Source organism: Gasterosteus aculeatus, chromosome 5 (assembly GCF_964276395.1).
Source record: "Gasterosteus aculeatus chromosome 5, fGasAcu3.hap1.1, whole genome shotgun sequence".
NCBI classification, from domain to species: domain Eukaryota; kingdom Metazoa; phylum Chordata; class Actinopteri; order Perciformes; family Gasterosteidae; genus Gasterosteus; species Gasterosteus aculeatus.
The window spans coordinates 4,711,170-4,729,796 of NC_135692.1; the positions used below are offsets into that span (position 1 = coordinate 4,711,170).

The window sequence follows — 18,627 nt, forward strand, 5'->3', positions numbered from 1 at the left end:
CATAAAAAGTGTATCACGAGACAGCTGACTTCGAAGGCGCTCTGGGGCTATCAAGATAACTTCTGTCTTGTCTGAGTAATCCAAGTTTTGATGTCTCCAAGACATTCTTGAAGTCTAACAAGCTGGTCGGTCTTTTCTGGTTTGATCGACAAATACAGTTGAGTATCGTCTGCATAACAATGGACGTTTATCCGGTGTTTCCTGATAAGATCGCCCAAAGGAAGCATATAAAGGGTAAATAAAATCGGTCCAAGTACAGAACCTCCGTGACCAACATTGGTGGTCTTTGAGGATTCACCGTTTACAACCAAAAACTGGGATCGATCCGATAAATAGGATTCAAACCTGCTAAAAAGTGCAGTTCCTTTAATACCAATTAAATGTTCTAGTCTCTGAAAGGGGATACAATGATCAATGGTGTTAAATGCGGCACTGAGTTTTTGCAAAAAATTGTTAAATGTTTAATCCCAATCCCATACGCTAGAACCAAATCGAGAGTGTGGTTAAAACAGTGAGATGGTTTATTTACACTCTGACAGAAACCAATTGAATCTAACAATGAAAGAAATGCAGTACCAAGGCTGTCGTTGTCGACAACCACATGAGTGTTAAAATCACCCACTATAATTATCTTGTCCGTTTAAAGGACCAAACTTGTTAAGAACTGGGAAATTCAGATAGAAATTCTGAATAAGGACCTGGGGCCCTGTACACTATTACAAAGAGAACCGGCTGGATTATTTTCCAGGTTGGTTGCGAAAGACTAAAAACCAGGCTTTCATATTAGTTATAATCCACTTTTGGTTTAAAGTTCATTAAAAGTTAGGAGTCATAATAGCTACCGGCCTTTGACCTGTGTCTCGAGGAATATGAGTATTAACCTGATTCGGAGAAGTCGCTTCATTTAATCTTTAATATTTCCAATTCAACAACCACGTTCCATCAATATGGTGATCTGATATTAGTTAATTTACTAAAACAGCTTTAGATGACAAGAGATCTAATATTTAAAAGTCAACCTTTAATTCTCCTATTTTGTTGCATTGTTGCATTATTAGTTTTAACTTTGATTAAGTTATTTACTATACTCCTTGGTTGTTTACCTTTGATTTAGACAACTGTGTCTGTGGGGCAGACACGGCCTCTATAGTTAAGCTAAGTGTGTAAGACTGCAACTCTGCTTTCTGGTCTGGGTCATGGATTAAGTCCACTAAGAAACTGAGTCAGATTCTTATAAATAAGTTCAGCTCCATCCAAAGTGGGATGGATACCGTCCCTTCTAATCAGACCAGGCTCTGTGATCAACGAAGCCCACACTATTTACTGGGCACCACCTCCACGAGTGACGACATGCGACTATACATGTCGTCACTGATCAAGTTTAGCCAGAGAAAACTACGGTGTCCGACATTGTTTTAGCGTATGTACACACACAATTCCACATTAACTTTAGTGACCTCCAAGCGACGTAATTGGCAGTCATTACCGCCGACGTGAATTACAATCTTACTGTATTTACATTTATCCTTAGCCAGCAGTTTAAGATAAGACTCAATGTCACCCCCTGTGGCCCCCCGGTATACATGTAACTATGGTCCCTGGTTTCGCTAACTTCACGTTCTTCAGAATGGAGCTACCTATCACCAGAGTTGGCTTCTCATGTGCGTGACGCAACACGCTAACCGTGACAGGATGCAGTCTGCGTCCCCTGCGAGCAGAGATCTCTAGATAAAAACAACTTCAAAAACAACACAAATGTGAATTCTTGGCTCATGAAAGAAATATTGTGAGAAAAATGTTTACTCAACACCGGTGTCAAATCATTAAACATGAAATTAACCAAATAGCACTTGGATGGAGACAAAATTGAGGAGGCAAAGAGGAAATAGTGAGAAACAAGGAGACCATTCAAGGCTGCATTACTTTCTACTTGCATATGTTTCCTAATACTTCTGCTATGTTAAATCAATAATAGTAAATTAATTAATTAAATATCTGTTATTGACATTACAAGGACATTCCCTGTGACTAACCGAATTCTGTTGTTTGGGCTCCATGGAAAACTACACATATAACAACCCCACGCTCCAGCTGGAGGCTTTGCATATTTCAAAAGATTATTTCTATCTGCCCTTTTTTCTTGTTGTCCTCCTACCTGTTTATAATGATTTTCAAACATGAGTGTTATTACGAATGTGTGGTCCAAGCTTTTACCACACACGTTTGGTACCACCACTCACACTATGGGCGTGATTATGGCCTTTGACAGGTATGTGGCCCTCAGTAATCCCTTGCGATGTACTACAATAATGACAAATATAATGGTGATGACAGTTTGTGCCTGGTTAGTGGCTTTTGTTTAGGTCGGGGTTTTACTCGGTCTTACCATACGACTGAATTGATGTAGGACTTTGATCGTAAATCCTTACTGTGACAACGCCTCACTGTTTAAACTCTCCTGTGAGAGTGTGCTGATTAATAATATCTATGGCCTCACTTTCATCTTAGTACTTTTGAGATCTTCCATAGGTTGCATGGTTCTCACTTATACAAAGATCACAGTAGTCTCAGCAGTAATAACAAGTCTTCGAACAGTAAAGCCTTCAAGACCCTCAGCACTCACCTGGTTACATATCTCATTGTTGTTTTTAGTGGAATTTTCAAGTGTAGCTCTACCCGGAGAGAACCTACGCAGACACGGGGAGAACATGCAGACTCCACGCAGAAAGGCCACTGGGCGGAGCCGAACCCAGGACCTTCTTGCTGTGAGGCGACAGTGCTAACCACCACACAACCATTTTTGTCCCTTGTAAATGTACAAGCACTTTTAACATACATGTCTGCTATTACTAATACTATAATACTATATAATATAATAATAATATCTATCACGTTTGTCATATTGTTAAGTCATATCGTTACGTTGTATTGTGTTATGTTGTCATTCTGTGATGATGTTCACTGTACAAATGAAATTTTGCATTCCTGTTCATCCTTCGAGATGAATTCTTCCTCTCCCTGAATTCTACTCACTTTAATTGTTTTCTGGGTCAGGGTAAGTTTTGTGAGAGTCCAAGGTCAAAGGATGTAGTAGTCCTTAAAGTGATACATTTGGATTTAGAAACCTTAAATAAAAATTTGAAAAACATTTTATTAGAATGTACTACTACTTACAGCTGAGTAATAGTTGGTGACCTCTAACAACTGTCCAGTAAGGAAACTACTGTTGTGAATTCATTGTTTGCAGTTTTAACTCATTTCTGAGTATACTCTAACTCGTTGACATTATCAATCTGACTTGTGGTGAGGACCCACACACACCTCACTTGTTGGGATTCTAGGTGTGCTTCATTCTTCTTCCGTTGGTTTCTCAACAGCACTCTGCATCCAAAGTAGTCTGCTGAAGTAGCTAGTGAGCTGCATCAATGCTGTGTAACGCTTTAAGTGGTACTCCAAGGTCGTGGTACTTCAGGGTCGTAGTACTCCGGTGATAAGATACTTTCTAGTGGTTACGAATAGCTTACTTCTTGCTGAGATTGCAAATGAAAATGTCCATTCAAAAGTCCAGTACCTTTCTCCCTTTTCTAGGTTAATTTGCGCAGTAGCACAAAAAAAGAAAATGCAAATCATTGTTGCCGTTAATGGATTGCTATGTTAACGAATTTATAACACGTTTACGTGCCAAGCCCTAATATTAAGCAAATTTAGTTTTTTCAAGTCCATGTATGCATTTGCAAGGGCGAACACTTGGTTAACGGCAGGGACCGAATCTGCATCGCTGCTCTAAGATCTGAGGTCTGTCAGTTGGTCAAGGTGTAATTTCTTTTTGAACCTATAAAGACATTTATTTCACTTATATAGATATATATATAAGTGAAATAATATACACGTCTTTTTAAACTTTTTGTTGACTCTCCAAAATGTGAGAATACTAACAATTACATGCAAATACAGAAGCAATTAAAGTAAAGTAAATGCTTTTAAAAAGTAAAGTACAGTAACAATGCAACTCTAATTAACATGTTAAACATTGGAAGCAGACAGATGTTAGCCCGGCAACAAGCACAATTATGTTTCTTATGTTGTCTTTACACTGCTTGTTTAGAACCACTGAGGTTACTTAAAATGGGTCCCTTTGGTATTCACTGGCTTTCTTTTGTATAATTGATGCTTTTAATGAAAGGCAATTAAAATTGTTTGTTCTCCCCATAATCCTCATTATATCAGGAAAAAGGTCAATTGCCCTTGAAAAGGCAAAATTTGGACATGATAAAGTTCTTGTTTCTGGCGAGACCTGACTGAGTAGCACAGTCTGAATCACACATTCAGGTAAGATGATGATATCTTAATGTTAAGGAACCATGTCCTGGTTTTTGTTCTAGTAAGTCTAAGGAAGTGGTGTTATAAAGTGTTATGCTTTTTAGACTTATCTTATTTTCACTTTGTAATTTGTGATGTCAAAATGAGCATGTGTTCTAATGAAGTCACATTTTCGTGGAAAACTATTCTTCACCAATCGGTTGATTGCAAATCTTTTTACACCCAGTTTTCTATTCATTCGTCTGCTGATGAGAGATGGAGCTTTTGATGTTTGATATTTCACCTGAAAGCCTCAAAGGTCTGTGACTTACTGTTTTAATGATATTCAGTAAATTCAAACTTTACAGTTTAACATATCATGAATTCATCAGAAATTCCACAAAATGTGATAATGTGTAAAGTAATGTGTATTAATAAGTGTTACTTATTACAAGTCCATAAAGAAAACAAACCTTTTTGACGATTACTTTTGTTTCATCCTAAAAACATTTTTTTTTGTCATTTATTTTATATAAAGGCTTAATATTTACGGCTCTATTTGTGCATGTTGTAGCTGTCAACTGCATACATGTGTTTTGTTTGCATATCTAATAATTTCAATAAACGTGTTTTTGAAGTAGAAGCAGCATATCAGAGTTTTTGCACAAACTGAGGGAAGTGGATTTTTTACTTGCTTTATTATTGTTTTTAATGCTGTAGCAAGAGTTGGAGTCAAAATAACATTCTTGTTTTTCTTTGTAATTTAACTTTTAACAATACATCAATTTAGAAACTCATTACTGCTTTTCTTTGTTACATTTGAATTAATAACTTTATCAAGTAGTACAATAGTAAGTAACATTTTTCCCTGTGTATTAATAAGAAGTAGTTTAAGTAGCACAGTAGTAAGTAACAGTTTTCCCTGTGTATTAAGAAGAAGTAGTTTAAGTAGCACAGTAGTAAGTAACATTTTTCTCAGTGTAGAGTAGTGTAGTTTAAGATAAATCCTACCACCCATTTTTGATGGATAGTAATGTCAGGAATGGCCTCACACAGGGCACCATTTTGTTGGGAATGGCCTTACGCAGGGCACCTTTTTGTTGGGCACGGCGTAGGGGCAAGGTGTTGGTTAATAACTAGTGTGAAATGAAATCATTGACATCAATAGTTATAAATAATCGCGAAGATAATTCACAAAATAAATAAATAACGGGTTACCACCCTAAAAAGGGACTAATTACCAAACTAAATGAAGTCTCATAATTTATATTTACTCATTAAGAGCCAGGAATTGAAGGTTTGAGTTTGTACACTGGCTATCTTTCCAACCAGCATTACAGTACACATATGCACAGAGAAATCACAGAAAACTAGAGTATAATAGGGTTTATTAATTTCCAACAAAACTAATCTGATCAATACCTTTTGAAATCGACAAACTATTATACGATATTCTAAAATCTATACAACAAATAAAAACGTTCATTCATGCATGCGGAGGGGGAGGTGTGTCTGTGAGATAAAGAGGGGAGAACTCAGGAAGGGAGCTAGCTGGACATTAAACTACCGACCACATGGCTGAGGTGTTGTAGCAGGCTGTGCTTGTACACCACGTGTGTTCCTCACATAGTTAAACCTCTGTCTGTAGGTAACTCTATATGTGTGGCGGGACAGGTGTATTGGTTAGTAAATTAGAAATCAAAGTAAGAAGGAAAGACTTAATGCAAAACAGATCTTATTCGGAACAATGACGCACGATAGCGGTTCATAAACATTCAAAAGCTATTGTTAAACAATACAGTAAACAACAAAACAAAAATAAAGACGCATGCTCTTCTAACTTCTGCCCAGACATAGCCTTACTGTGCGTTGATGGGGTTTTCTGTGTTTAACTTGGTGTCCGCTCGATCCTTTGTTGCTGCAGTCTTATAAAAAATCTTACTCAAAGCCGGTTGAAACAATCCTTGAACAGGACATTAATAAAACTTGCAAGTTTTATTAAAGAGACAGAACAGAGAACATAATCCATATCTGGAAACTCATCTGGACTGGTAAAATTGACGAAGAATACATTATTTGAGTTTTGCTCAAAAGTTTAACAAGTATGGTTTAACAAGTATGGTTCATGCACTACTTGTTCTGATGATCACCTTTTGAAGAAACATTATTGCTGTCTGCATTATTTCCTCTTGCCATTTCTTTAAAAGTAGATGGGGATGATGATGGGTGAATTTTCAATATTTATGAAAAAGAGGGGCTTTTTATTAAATGTTTATGAAATGTATTTGTCCGGTTGTATGGATGACTATTTCAATATTAAACCATTAAATAAAATTGTGACACCACGCCCGTCGTCAGGTGTCCTCTCAGTGAAAAAACACTTATGCATATCTTTCCTCACTCTTCCAGATTCATACCTGTCTTCGTCAACCAAATACAGATCAAGCTCGGATAATGGCACCTGGGGGACTGATGCCATCTCTGTCTTCATCATTCAGGGCTTTGCAAACTTTGGCCCCAAAAAAATGGTCCTTTTTGTCCTCTTGCTTCTTGGTTACATTATCATCCTGGGAGGAAACAGCATTATTATCTTTGTGGTAAAATACAATACAAAAACAATTTAGTTTTGAATATTTTACGGGTATGATCTCAATCCATCTAGGATGAAGTTGTAAGTATCGTAATCAATTTTTCTTCTCATGCAGGCGTTAACTGATTTGAAGCTGAAATCTCCCATGTTTTTTTTCCTCTACAACCTCTCCTTTGTGGACATCCTCTACACCACCACCACCATCCCAAAAATGCTGTCTGGCCTCCTGTCAGATGTGAACACCGTTTCTGTCCCGGGTTGCTTCCTCCAGATGCAGTTTGTCATTCAGCTAGGTATTACCAGCCGGGCCATCCTGACTGTCATGGCGTACGACCGCTATGTGGCCATCTGCAACCCCCTGCGCTACTCGGCCATCATGACCCTTCCAGTCCGGCTGCTCCTTATTGCAGGAGCCTGGAGTTTCGGGGCCTTCTGCACGCTGCCGGCCACCTCCATGTCCTTCCAACGGTCTTACTGCGGCCCTAATGTGGTTAATCATGGCTGGTGTGACCCATCATCCGTAAGGCGGCTGGTGTGTGGTGACGTTACGGTGGATAACATTGTTTCACTTTCCTGTGCTGTTGTGGCACTTTCGACCACAGGAATCCTCATCCTCACTTCCTATATCCTGATTGGGGTTTCGGTTTCGAAGATGGTAGTAGCACAGAGGCTGAAGGCCTTTGGGACTTGCGCCGCCCACCTGACTGTGGTGTCCATCTCCTACAGCTCAGCCTCGTGCGTATATATCTCCTACCGGGTGGGAAACTTTCCACCAGAGGTACGATGTCAATCATATCGTGAATATTTAGCTTTGCCTTTGTCTTAGTACAGCTCATATATTTTCACCAAGCAAGGTAAACTAGCATTTATATCAAGACATTCAAAAGTTACTTTCTCACACTAGGAACAAAAGCTAAACACAAGTTCAATTTACCAAACTTACAACTGAAAACAAGTTTAAAACATCTTATTTACAGTAACAATCTGAATCACCAATCTGATTTGAACCATCAGCTGTCTTCAAAACATCAAATTTAGGACGATTTTCAATTAACACAATATCCCCTGAAAAACATTTATGGCACCTTGAATCACACTTGCTATTAAAGGTACAACTTTTTTAAATGCATAATTAAGTATTCTATATTCCATTGAATGGTCTTTGGAGACGGATGTACACTTGCATCTGTGCAAAACATAGGTAAATTATATACATTGACTTTCTAGAAGGTATAAAATAGGAGGAAGAGAGGTAGATTTGACAATATTCCTAAAATTAAAAGCACCTGTTTGCACCTGTTTGTTTGGAGTCAGGAGGATTTGGGGCTATTGGTATTTGTGTTTGCCCTTCAAATAGCATGCCCAATGATATGAAATGCTGATTAAGAGTATTTACGCTTCCAATTTACCAAAACAACAACTTGGGTCTAGAAAGGGAAATGTCCATCTGTTGATTACGCCACCACTTTGGTCCACGCTGAAATATCTAAAGCAATGTATAGTATATATTGTTGTGAAATTTGGTTTGGTCATTTACAATGACCTTTAGGATGATAACTTTTGTAATAATTTTCCTTTTGTTTAATGGAATCATCAGAATTTTTAAATTCTGCTGAAAATAAAAGAAAGACAACTATTGTCGACAATGGTGAACATTATACCTGCTTAGTGTATTGACTGACTGACAAACCTCTTCCTCCTCAAGACCTGCAGAATGAAATTGCAAATACGTGGTGTGTTCACCAAATCATGATTCATAACTTTGTTATAGGTTCGTATCATCGTGTCAGTGTTGTACGCTGCTCTGACTCCTTTCCTAAACCCGATGATCTACAGTCTGAAGAACAAGGAGCTACGAGAGTCCATTGGGAGAAATCTGATGAGGTTCAGACCTGCTGCTGTGTTACCAAACAAAGACGTCAATACGGTGACTACATCGTCCTGACTGGGAGACAAAACCTGCTGGATGTAAAGGAAGAAGACTGTCTCACACAAAAATGTAATCAGCCATTTTCAGATATTTTTAAACTACTTTGCTATTTACTGTACCAATCATGTTACTTTTTTGATCAACGGCATATTCATTAACTAACTTATTACGTTATTTTTGCATTAAAGGGACATATAAAACTATTTATTATTCTTTTAACTACTTATGTTAATCAACAGTGACTTATTATATTAATAAAAAATATGAAAAATGATTTGTTACATTTTTTATGTGCCATTATGTTTTGAACATTATTCAACAACAGGAAAGGATAAGCTAGAGTGAGTATTACAGATGCATTAGTACACTTTTGAGGGATTGGTTGAGTACTGAGTTATTACTTTATTACCCTATATTCTATATTTCGATGAAAATACTTAAATCTGATAAATCTATAGAATACAAATCCGTGTTGAGGATGGGTTTCCTCTTAAAGTTAATAGTAGAGTTGTCTCTCACTGTCTCCAAAATTAAATATTTCCTTCTTTTTGTGTTTAAGAAAGTAGGCTAAATATTTTATTATAATTGTTGGTGATTTCTGAAATGATTGACCTGATTAGTATTGTTTTCGGCCACTATTCAAAGATAAGATGTAGTTTAGGATGTGAACATAGATAGATGGCCTGGATAATTGGGAGCCCCCTTTTCACTACAACAGTCCGGTATGATAGTCTCATCACTGTTGAGCCGCACTAAGCCACCAGTCCCTCTTAGACTCCATTTTACCCTCAGTGAAGGTCCCAGTCTAAAGGAGCCAACAGAGCCATTTTGTCTGCATAATTCTGAGATTACCATAAAAAAACAATCAGTGACGGGGAACAAACCTAGGGGAGGTCATCATCCACGTGAACCTGTTGATGCCGAAAATGTAGAACGGCTCTCACTGTTTTTACAGGAGGACCAGGTGGCTCTGGCAACAACCCTGATGACCCGTGTTTGATGAACTCCAGATTCATGTGCTATTAATGTACTTAGACAGCATATAGGATTTTAAAAAACAGAATATACAAGAATAAAAACAACAACAAAACCATTAAATTAAAATATATTTTCAAAATAATATACTATATATATATATATATATATATATATATATATATATACACAGTGGAACAGTGGAGCCAACATGGGACTCAACTTACCAGGGAAAAAATGCACAGGTTGTGTGACTGGTATTCAACACCATTATCCCGGCGATACCTAGACTCAAACGTCTTAATATGTTTGTTGTTGATTTTTTTTAAACGTATAAATACATTAATTTTTGCTGCTAATTAATTTGTACAGTAAGTGTTGTTACCTGTACTATCCAACTTCTGCTGAAAGAATAAACAGCAGGAACAACTAATCACAATTACTCAAACATACAGACACACATATAAGCAATTAAAGTACAAGCTTTAATGATGAATCTCTAATTAATGGAGTAAGCATTGGAAGCAGACAGCTGTTGCCACGACAACAAGCACAATTATGTTTCTTGTGTTGTCTTTTCAGGTGCTTGTTTAGAACCACAGAGGTTACTTAAAATGGGTCCCTTTGGTATTCTCGGGCTTTCTTTTGTATAATTGACGTTTTAAATTAAAGGTGTCTGATTTCACTTTGTGCAATTAAAGTTGTTTGCTCACACCATAATTCTCATAATAATCAGGAAAAAGATCACTTGCTTTTAAAAAGGCAAAATGTGGACGTGATAAAGTTCTTGTTTCTGACGAGACCTGACTGAGCAGCACAGTCTGAATCATACTTTGAGGTAAGACCATGATATCTTAATGTTTAAGAACCATGTCTTCGTTTTTGTACTTCTTAACCTGAAGAAGTGGTGTTATGACCTCTGAAAGTGTGACCGCTATCTTACTTCTCTTTATAATCTCGAAATGAGCTTGTGTTCTAATGAAGTCAGATTTTTTAATTGAAAATATTCTTTACCTGTCTGTTGACAGCAAATCTTTCCACATCAAGTCGTCTATTCATCTGTCTGCTGATGAGAGATGGAGCTTTTGACGTTTGATATTTCACCTGAAAGCCTCAGAGGTCTGTGACTTAATGTTTTGATGATGTCTAGTAAAACCAAATTTGTACCTGTTTAATTTATCATGTATATATCAGCATTAGAACTATATTTAGTTGTAAGCAGGAGAACAGAGATGTTATTATGAATAAGAAACATGAGATGAAATATGAATTCTGTCTAAACTTAGTTTTTCTTCAAAACACTCACCTGAAAACATTCAAGTGTTTCAGCGTAAACGACTTAAGACAATGACATATCTACTGCTTCTTTAGGTGCCCGTTTTTCTCAGTGCTGCATTTATTACATTTAATTAATTTTCTTAATCACTTGACTACTCTGATTGCACAATGTTGAACTGTAGACTGCATTTGTGTTTTTAAATAGTTAATAAGTCATTTTGAAGTGGAAGCTTCATGTTGAACATTTGGCTTGTAATGTTTGAATCTTTTCAAGTATTATTAGAAAGAATCATTCAAGAATCAAGTGTGAACCTATCCTTCAAATATATTATTTCCACATTAAGTTTATGTTTTCACATAAGTGTTTCTTGACCTTGGGACATTAAAAATATAATTACTTCGACATTTAGATAAATTATTCACACAATTTTACATTTTATTAATTGTCTTGTGTAATTTGGAAAGGCAACATTTTGCTGATCAACTTCATTCCTGCAGGGGTTGAATTAAGTGTTTAGATTTTTTACTTCAGTAAGATAATGCAGTAAAACCTTTTAATCACCTGTAAGTACCTACAGTATCTAAATTAGATTTGTTGTATTAAAAGCAAATTTGGCAGCGGAACGAACCCTCAGTGTAATGCTAATGGTGGAGAGGTGGAGTCAAAATATGTAACATTTCCTACATTGTTCAAGTTACCTCTTGGTAATAACATCCTTATCAATATAGAAACTTCCTTGGTTTTCTTTGAATAAAGCTTTATGACAAATTAATTGGTATTAAAACTGCATTTTTCCATTTTAAATCTAGTGCAATAGAAGTATGAAGTAGCATTAAATAGTCAGTAAAAGTAAAACAATCCATCAATTCTTTGCCGCTTATCTGAGGCTGGGTTTTAGTAAAGAAAGCTTTTGATTAAGCGAACCCTGAGTTCCTGTCTTTTAATGTATCCACTAATGCCTGTAAATAGTTGCAGTAAGTGTAAATATTTGTCATCCCACCGTAACTGGAACATTAGGGTTCCTCAGGGATCAACGCTCACCTGAACTCAAACAAAGCGCTATTTATGTTCTTTACATTGGACCCCACAGATACAGACCAACCAGATTTTTTTTTTAAAGGAAAACAACCCATGTGACGGATTGTATATGGACCAAAATGCAACACTTCAAGACTCAAGAGACCTTTGGCTTTTATTTACAAACCTTCAGAAAAGCAGACTAAGGCAGAGTTAGTCAGTAAGAATCAGAAGACGAGTAGTTTTACCGGGAGTCAGGCAAAGCGGGAAAAAACGATACAAACCAGTTGCTAACTGGGAATCAGTCTGTTAGAGAGTGCTGGAGTCTTGATTGGAAAATCTCAAAACAATCTGGCAGTGTGTGTCTGGTTGGGAGGGAGTCTATATAGTGGCTTTATTAGTGATCAGAGATAGATGACGGAACAGATGAAGGAAGTTTAGGCTAATGGGTAGGTGTAGTTCAATGTAGGAGGGTGTAGTTCAGCAGTTTATTTCAGGAAAAAATCAGGTGACAGGATGAGCTCCATCGCAGGATAGCTCGTGAGAACCCGTCTATGTGAGGGTTCTCACATAGACGGGTTCTCACATAGACGGGTGAGGGCCCCAGGAATAATGGATGCTGGGGTGACCGTAGAATTTAAAAACTGAATGGTCTCATGGTGGTTACTAGACAGGAGCATTCAGACTGGCTTGGTTTGAAGAGTCACTCTCCCCAGTAGATGAGGGGTACTGGCATGAACTGGGCATGGCAGGGGTACCCAGTCAATGCCCAGCCGACGGACTAGGTCACCATCAATCCTTTTTGCGGTGCCAGTCAATATGTAGTAAGGGTCTGGGATCCGTTCGCGATAAGAAACTGAACCTGGCAATGGCGTCTTTTGTTGGCAGAGAGTCTTGTGGTTCGGCTCACCTGTACCTCCCCTGCTACTGATGAGCGGTGCCTCTTTGTTGGGTGTCAGAAAATAAAGTGACCAGCCTGGCCAAAGTACAGGCAAAGATTTTCCTGGCCCCTTAACGTGGCCTGCTCCTTTGATCCCAGCAGACTAATGTGTCTCTGCAATGTTGGTCATCAGCGCCTCATGCTGCTGGAGAGCCCCCTTGATCCTTTCGAGATGGCTCACTGGTGCAGGGTTGTGTGAAAGGGCCACAACTTGCCAGATTATGCTGTAAAGGGTGTATATGCACACAAATGCAACGCACAGTAATCCAGGGACGTTTGGTCTTTGTTTACCAACCCTCATAACAGCAAGCGGAGCCCATAGGAGTCAGGATTAGTAGTTAGTTCTACCGGGAATCAGGAAAAGGAGGAAGAACAGGGACAGGCCGGATCCGGAACCCTTTCTAGAACTGTGTTTATTACTACTTTGTTGTAACAAATAACTGTTGTAATAACTGCTCTTGAAGTTAGATGTCGATGACGGTGGGCGAGTCCTAGACTTGGTTAGGTTTGGGAAACACAAAAATAATTAACACTAAATTTGTGGAATGGTGGTGCTTTAGATTAAATGTTTTTGTCCGGTTTCAATGATTACTTTTTCAATATTAAACCATTGAACAGTATAGTAACAACCCAACTTTCTTCTGATTTACTCTCAGTAAATAAACACGAATGCTTCTCTTTCCTCACTCTTCTAGATTCATACCTGCCCCTTTCAACCAATCACAGATCAAGCTTGGTTAACAGCACCCGGAGGCCTGATGCCATAACTTTCTTCATCATTGAGGGCCTTGCCGATCTTGGCAAAGAAAAGATGGTGCTTTTTGTCATCCTCCTTCTGGGTTACATGATTATCCTGGGAGGAAACAGTATGATTATCTTTGTGGTAAAAAAAAATAATGCGCTCTTTCTAGTCATGCCAATTTGATGGGTATTGGTAGACGAAATTACCAGTATTGTAATTGCTGTTTTTTTTCTCACGCAGGCGTTAACTGATTCCAAGCTCAAATCTCCCATGTATTTTTTCCTCTACAACCTCTCCTTTGTGGACATCATCTACACCACCTCTACCATCCCCACTATGCTGTCTGGCCTCTTGGCTGGCATGAAAACTATTTCTGTCCTGGGCTGCTTCCTCCAGATGCATGTTTTTATCCAGTTGGCTGTAACTGGTCGGGCCATCCTCACTGTCATGGCGTACGACCGCTACGTGGCCATCTGCAACCCTCTGCGCTACACCTCCATCATGACCAAGTCCGCCCGGGTGCTCCTTGTCGCAGGAGCCTGGAGCTTCGGTACCCTCTGCACGCTGCCGGCCACCTCCGTAGCTTTTCAGCGGTCTTACTGCGGCCCTAATTTGGTTAAACATGGCTGGTGCGACCCATCATCTGTTAGGCGGCTAGTGTGCGGAGACGTTACAGTAGATAACATTATTTCACTGTCCTGTGCCATGGTGGCACTTTTGGTCACAGGAGTCTTCATCCTCACTTCCTATATCCTGATTGGGGTTTCCATATTAAGGATGGGAGTAGTTCAGAGGCTGAAGGCCTTTCGGACTTGTGCCGCCCACCTGACTGTGGTGTCCATCTCTTACAGCTCGGCCTCCTGTGTATACATCTCCTACCGGGTGGGAAACATTCCACCAGAGGTACGTCAATCCTGACTGAAAATGTAGCATTTCCTTTGTCTCAGTACATGTCTCATATTTGTTCAACGAATAGGAAACCGAAGATGATATTTTTAGTACTAGTATTTTAAACCAGACAGGCAAAGGTTGACTGTTTGCTTGGGAAACTCAATTGTGGTCTCAACTTGTGGTCTCGCTCAGCAGATTACTGAGTTGGCAAAGAGTTATTGATGGCCCTCAAATTGTCAAATTTGGTTGGGAAGGTTTCTAACCAAGTGAAATGACCTGGAAGTAGTCTACCATGATAAGAGCAGTTTGAATTCTCTAAATCAGGGGTCTCAAACTCAATTCAGGTGCGGCCCAGATGCAGCCCAGCTCGACCGAACGCAGGCCAAACCATTACGGTCCGTCCGGCGAACGGTGCGGTCGACGGGGGTGGCGGAGGGGGTGGCGCTGACGGTCCGACCGACAGACGGTACGGTTGACGGGGGTGGTGGTGGAGGTGGAGGTTGTAAGTGGCATGTGTGTACTGATTTACAAATGAAGCACTGGATACATCATGACCTGCGCAAAAGAGGGCGGAAAAGTTTGAATTTCACCCTCCTGCTCTGCGCACATGCAAAGCCACTCTTTTCTCTCCCGGCTCTCTCACTCTCCCACGCACACAAACACACACACACGACCCCGCCCCCCATGTCACTCACATGCATGCCGCATTCACTGGACATCCACATAGTAGGAAACCAGAACATCATAACATTTCCCACACAGCAGCTAACAACGGGGTTGCTACAATATAAAACTTGCGGGCCGCACTAACATTAAACTTTCATATTAAGGTGGGGGCCACAAAATATCGTCCTGGGGGCCGCAATTGGCCCGCAAGTTTGAGACCCCTGCTTTAAAGGCTAAGGAAAAGAGCTTCAATGCTTCAGTACTTAACTCATTTAGCATTGCAACCACTGCAGCATCCTTTTACAAAAGGAAGGGAGATAATTCCGTCCCACAATTCCTCGCGACCGAAATATTTAAATAGTGACGTATTATTTGGCCGTTGCATCACGTAGCTTAGTGAAAGTGGAGTTGGATTCCCTATTTCTTTTCCTAAATCTTCATGAAGTATCCTAATCATCTTTCCTTTACCCCATAACGTTTTCCACAAAGACCAAGGAATAGTGGTTAGGAATAGACATTGGGAGGTAATTCTTTTGACAGTTCAAATCCAGCCATGTTCTTGTCATGTGACTTAAGTTTCTGTAACATTAAACCACAGTTTGTTACATTGAAGGACTCTGTAAACAGAGAAAAGACCATCCACACAGATGGGAGATATGAGATGGATTGAAATATCCAAATGTCAATCGGTTCAGGCCTTTTTTCCTGATGGAAATATCCAAAGAACTTGTGGGTTGATTGCAATGAAATGTGGTTCATCATTCATTTTCCAATTAGGATGATTTTTAAAGGATTTCTTTCTATGAGCATCAATGGGCCTACTCCAACCTCTCAAGGTTGCTGTCATCCGTCCCTCTCATGAAGCCCATTCTGGACCCGGAGGTTCTAGCCAACTACAGGCCTATCTCCAAACTTTTCTTCCTATCCATGGTGCTAAAGATGGTGGTTGCTTCTCAACTTCAGGACCACCACAAACACAACAACTTGTGAATGAACTTTTTCAGGATTTTGTTCAGCCCACAGCACCAAAACAGCTTTGCTCAGGGTGACTGTTACCTGTTGACGGCCAGTGCTGGATCACCCTCACTCCTCATTCTCCTGGACCGTTACATTTGATACAGTGGATGACACTATCCTGTTAGAGTAACTCGACTACACCTCTCCACTCAAGTTGTTTCAGACCTACCTTTCTGTCAGAATTGAATATTTCTCACTAAGATGCAAGTCCAGACTGTTTCCTGTCTCCTGTGCTGTTCCACAAGGGTCAGACCTTAGCCCCATCCTCATTATTGACATGTCCCCCCTTGGCAATGTCATCCACAGGATGTCCATCCACTGTTATGCAAACAATACGCAGCTCTACTTAAAAACTGCCCCAAGTCCCTCTGAAGCCATGTCATGTCTCGCCACCGGTCTTGGGAAAGATAAAGACATGGAGTCACACACAGTTTTGACCCTCACCTGACCATATAAAATACCTTTTCATTCAGGAAGCCATTTTTTAGCCAAGTTTATACTATGTCTTTACTAGTTTTAAAATTGTTTCAACGATGTTTTAACAGTGTTTTTATTATCCGCTCTGTGGCACTCTGAGATTCGTTTCAATGAAATGTTTGTCACAAGTAAAATGCATCATTATTATTATTCTAAGCAAAATCATGATTTATAACTCTGTCATAGGTTCGAATCATCGTGTCAGTGTTGTACGCCGCTCTGACTCCTTTCCTAAACCCGATGATCTACAGTCTGAAGAACAAGGAGCTACGAGAGTCCATTGGGAGAACTCTAATGAGGTTAAGACCTGCTGTTGTGTTACCAACCAAAGACGTCAACACGGTGACCAAATTGTCCTGACTAAGAGAGAAAAACTGCCAGATGTGAATAGAGAAGACTTTTTGTCATGCACAAAAACATAATCAGAAATTATCGGATGTTTAAGTTACATTAAAGGTTAACATTTAAGCAGTTAATAACCTCTTTGAATAACCGTTATTTAAAAGCCAACTGTTATTAATCACATTTGTTCATATCATTGTAATAAAATACATGTTTGTTTTAGTTCTTCATAGAGTATCCTATGCGTCACCCTCGACAACATCAACTTAAACCGGCAGTTACTCATGACCGGAATCAAACAAAGTGTGCCTATTAAAGGGACAGACTTTATTTAAACTGGGAGGTATTTGGTCTTTAACTGGGTCTTTACATTTATTACATTTCATGTTTCTACTCCACCACATTTCTATCACAGATATATCAACAGCTTTACAAATTTAATTTAAATCTAAATAATTTGGCATCCGTTAAACAAGAATTGTAGAGTCAAAATATTATTACATTGTCAAACCTCGGGGCTCACAACCTTTTTTTGGTTGTGCCCCCTTAAAAAACGATTTGCATTTGTAGATGGCCTTTTCTGTTTCTGCGTTCTTCAGTACTTTTTCTGTTTTTTCTTTTTTTTCCTCTACAACTCTTCCTCTGATCACATTCAGCAATGCGGAACTTTTAAAAATGGGTGAATACACTGGTCAAACTTTTCCGTTTTAGAGAGTTTTTGGTTGGAGGTGTAGCAGCGCTTCTTGGGTTTGCCGGATATTCCGACGGAGGAAATGAGCAGGAAGTGAGAGAGACGCTAAAACACATCCCAACCTAGAAGCAGAAATAGATGGATAGATAGATACTTTATTAATTCCCAGAGGGAAATTTGTGTGTAGCAGCACTAATACAGTAACTTAAAAAAAAATATATATATTTACACAATACAATAAAATAGCAGAACAGAACATATTACATTACACTAACGTGAGATAGAAGCATGTACAGTTGGTTGCAATAGATCTAAAGTTAAGTTAGAAAATTGAACTAAGACAGCAACGCAGTGGTTGTTGATAAAATTAGAGGATTTAGCTAGAGATGATATGTTGTACAGTCTTTTTGCATTTGGCAGGAATGTTTTCCTGTATCTGTCCTCTTGACAGCACACCTGGATCATCCTGTTTGAGAAGGTGCTCCACTGTTCCTGCAGTAGGTGGTGAAGAGGGTGGTCCGGGTTGTACAATATGGACAATAGTCTTTTCATTGTCCTCCTCTCCACCACTTTCTGGATGCTGCTGTTGGCAGCCAATAATGGAGCTGGCCTTCTTCACCAGCTTCTTAAGTCTGTTGGAGTCAGTGGCTCCAATGCTGCTCCCCCAGCAGACAATCACGAAATACAGAGCACTGGCCACAACAGGCTACTACAACATCTCCAACATCTTGCTGCACACATTGAAGGATCCAAGTTTCCTCAAGAAAAAGA

The 18,627-nt window shown here is 39.2% G+C and overlaps 2 protein-coding genes and 1 pseudogene across 2 annotated transcripts; all 3 read left to right on the plus strand.

Annotated features, from left to right (window-relative positions):
- Positions 1 to 2,164: 2,164 nt before the first annotated feature.
- Positions 2,165 to 3,409, plus strand: LOC144382998 (olfactory receptor 52N4-like; annotated as a pseudogene).
- A 3,100-nt stretch (positions 3,410 to 6,509) lies between these two features.
- LOC120819762 (olfactory receptor 10J4-like) lies at positions 6,510 to 8,929 on the plus strand. The gene is made up of 4 exons (XM_078103794.1): positions 6,510 to 6,525; positions 6,709 to 6,896; positions 7,005 to 7,667; positions 8,661 to 8,929. Exons 1-4 carry the CDS (start codon positions 6,510 to 6,512, stop codon positions 8,832 to 8,834), a joined length of 1,041 nt encoding a protein of 346 aa, XP_077959920.1. The 3' UTR covers positions 8,835 to 8,929.
- A 4,794-nt stretch (positions 8,930 to 13,723) lies between these two features.
- On the plus strand, positions 13,724 to 17,501 carry LOC120819763 (olfactory receptor 10J4-like). Its single transcript, XM_078102471.1, has 2 exons — positions 13,724 to 14,675; positions 17,010 to 17,501. Exons 1-2 carry the CDS (start codon positions 14,043 to 14,045, stop codon positions 17,181 to 17,183), a joined length of 807 nt encoding a protein of 268 aa, XP_077958597.1. The 5' UTR covers positions 13,724 to 14,042; the 3' UTR covers positions 17,184 to 17,501.
- The last annotated feature ends 1,126 nt before the right edge of the window (positions 17,502 to 18,627 follow it).

What these genes read in the sequence shown, in the direction of transcription:
- LOC120819763 (XM_078102471.1), top strand. Translation starts at nt 14,043, where the DNA reads ATGTATTTTTTCCTCTACAACCTCTCCTTTGTGGACATCATCTACACC. An exon ending in TGGGAAACATTCCACCAGAG is followed by an intron (nt 14,676 to 17,009) that starts GTACGTCAATCC and finishes ACTCTGTCATAG; the next exon opens with GTTCGAATCATCGTGTCAGT.
- LOC120819762 (XM_078103794.1), top strand. An exon ending in ACAGCATTATTATCTTTGTG is followed by an intron (nt 6,897 to 7,004) that starts GTAAAATACAAT and finishes CTTCTCATGCAG; the next exon opens with GCGTTAACTGATTTGAAGCT. An exon ending in TGGGAAACTTTCCACCAGAG is followed by an intron (nt 7,668 to 8,660) that starts GTACGATGTCAA and finishes ACTTTGTTATAG; the next exon opens with GTTCGTATCATCGTGTCAGT.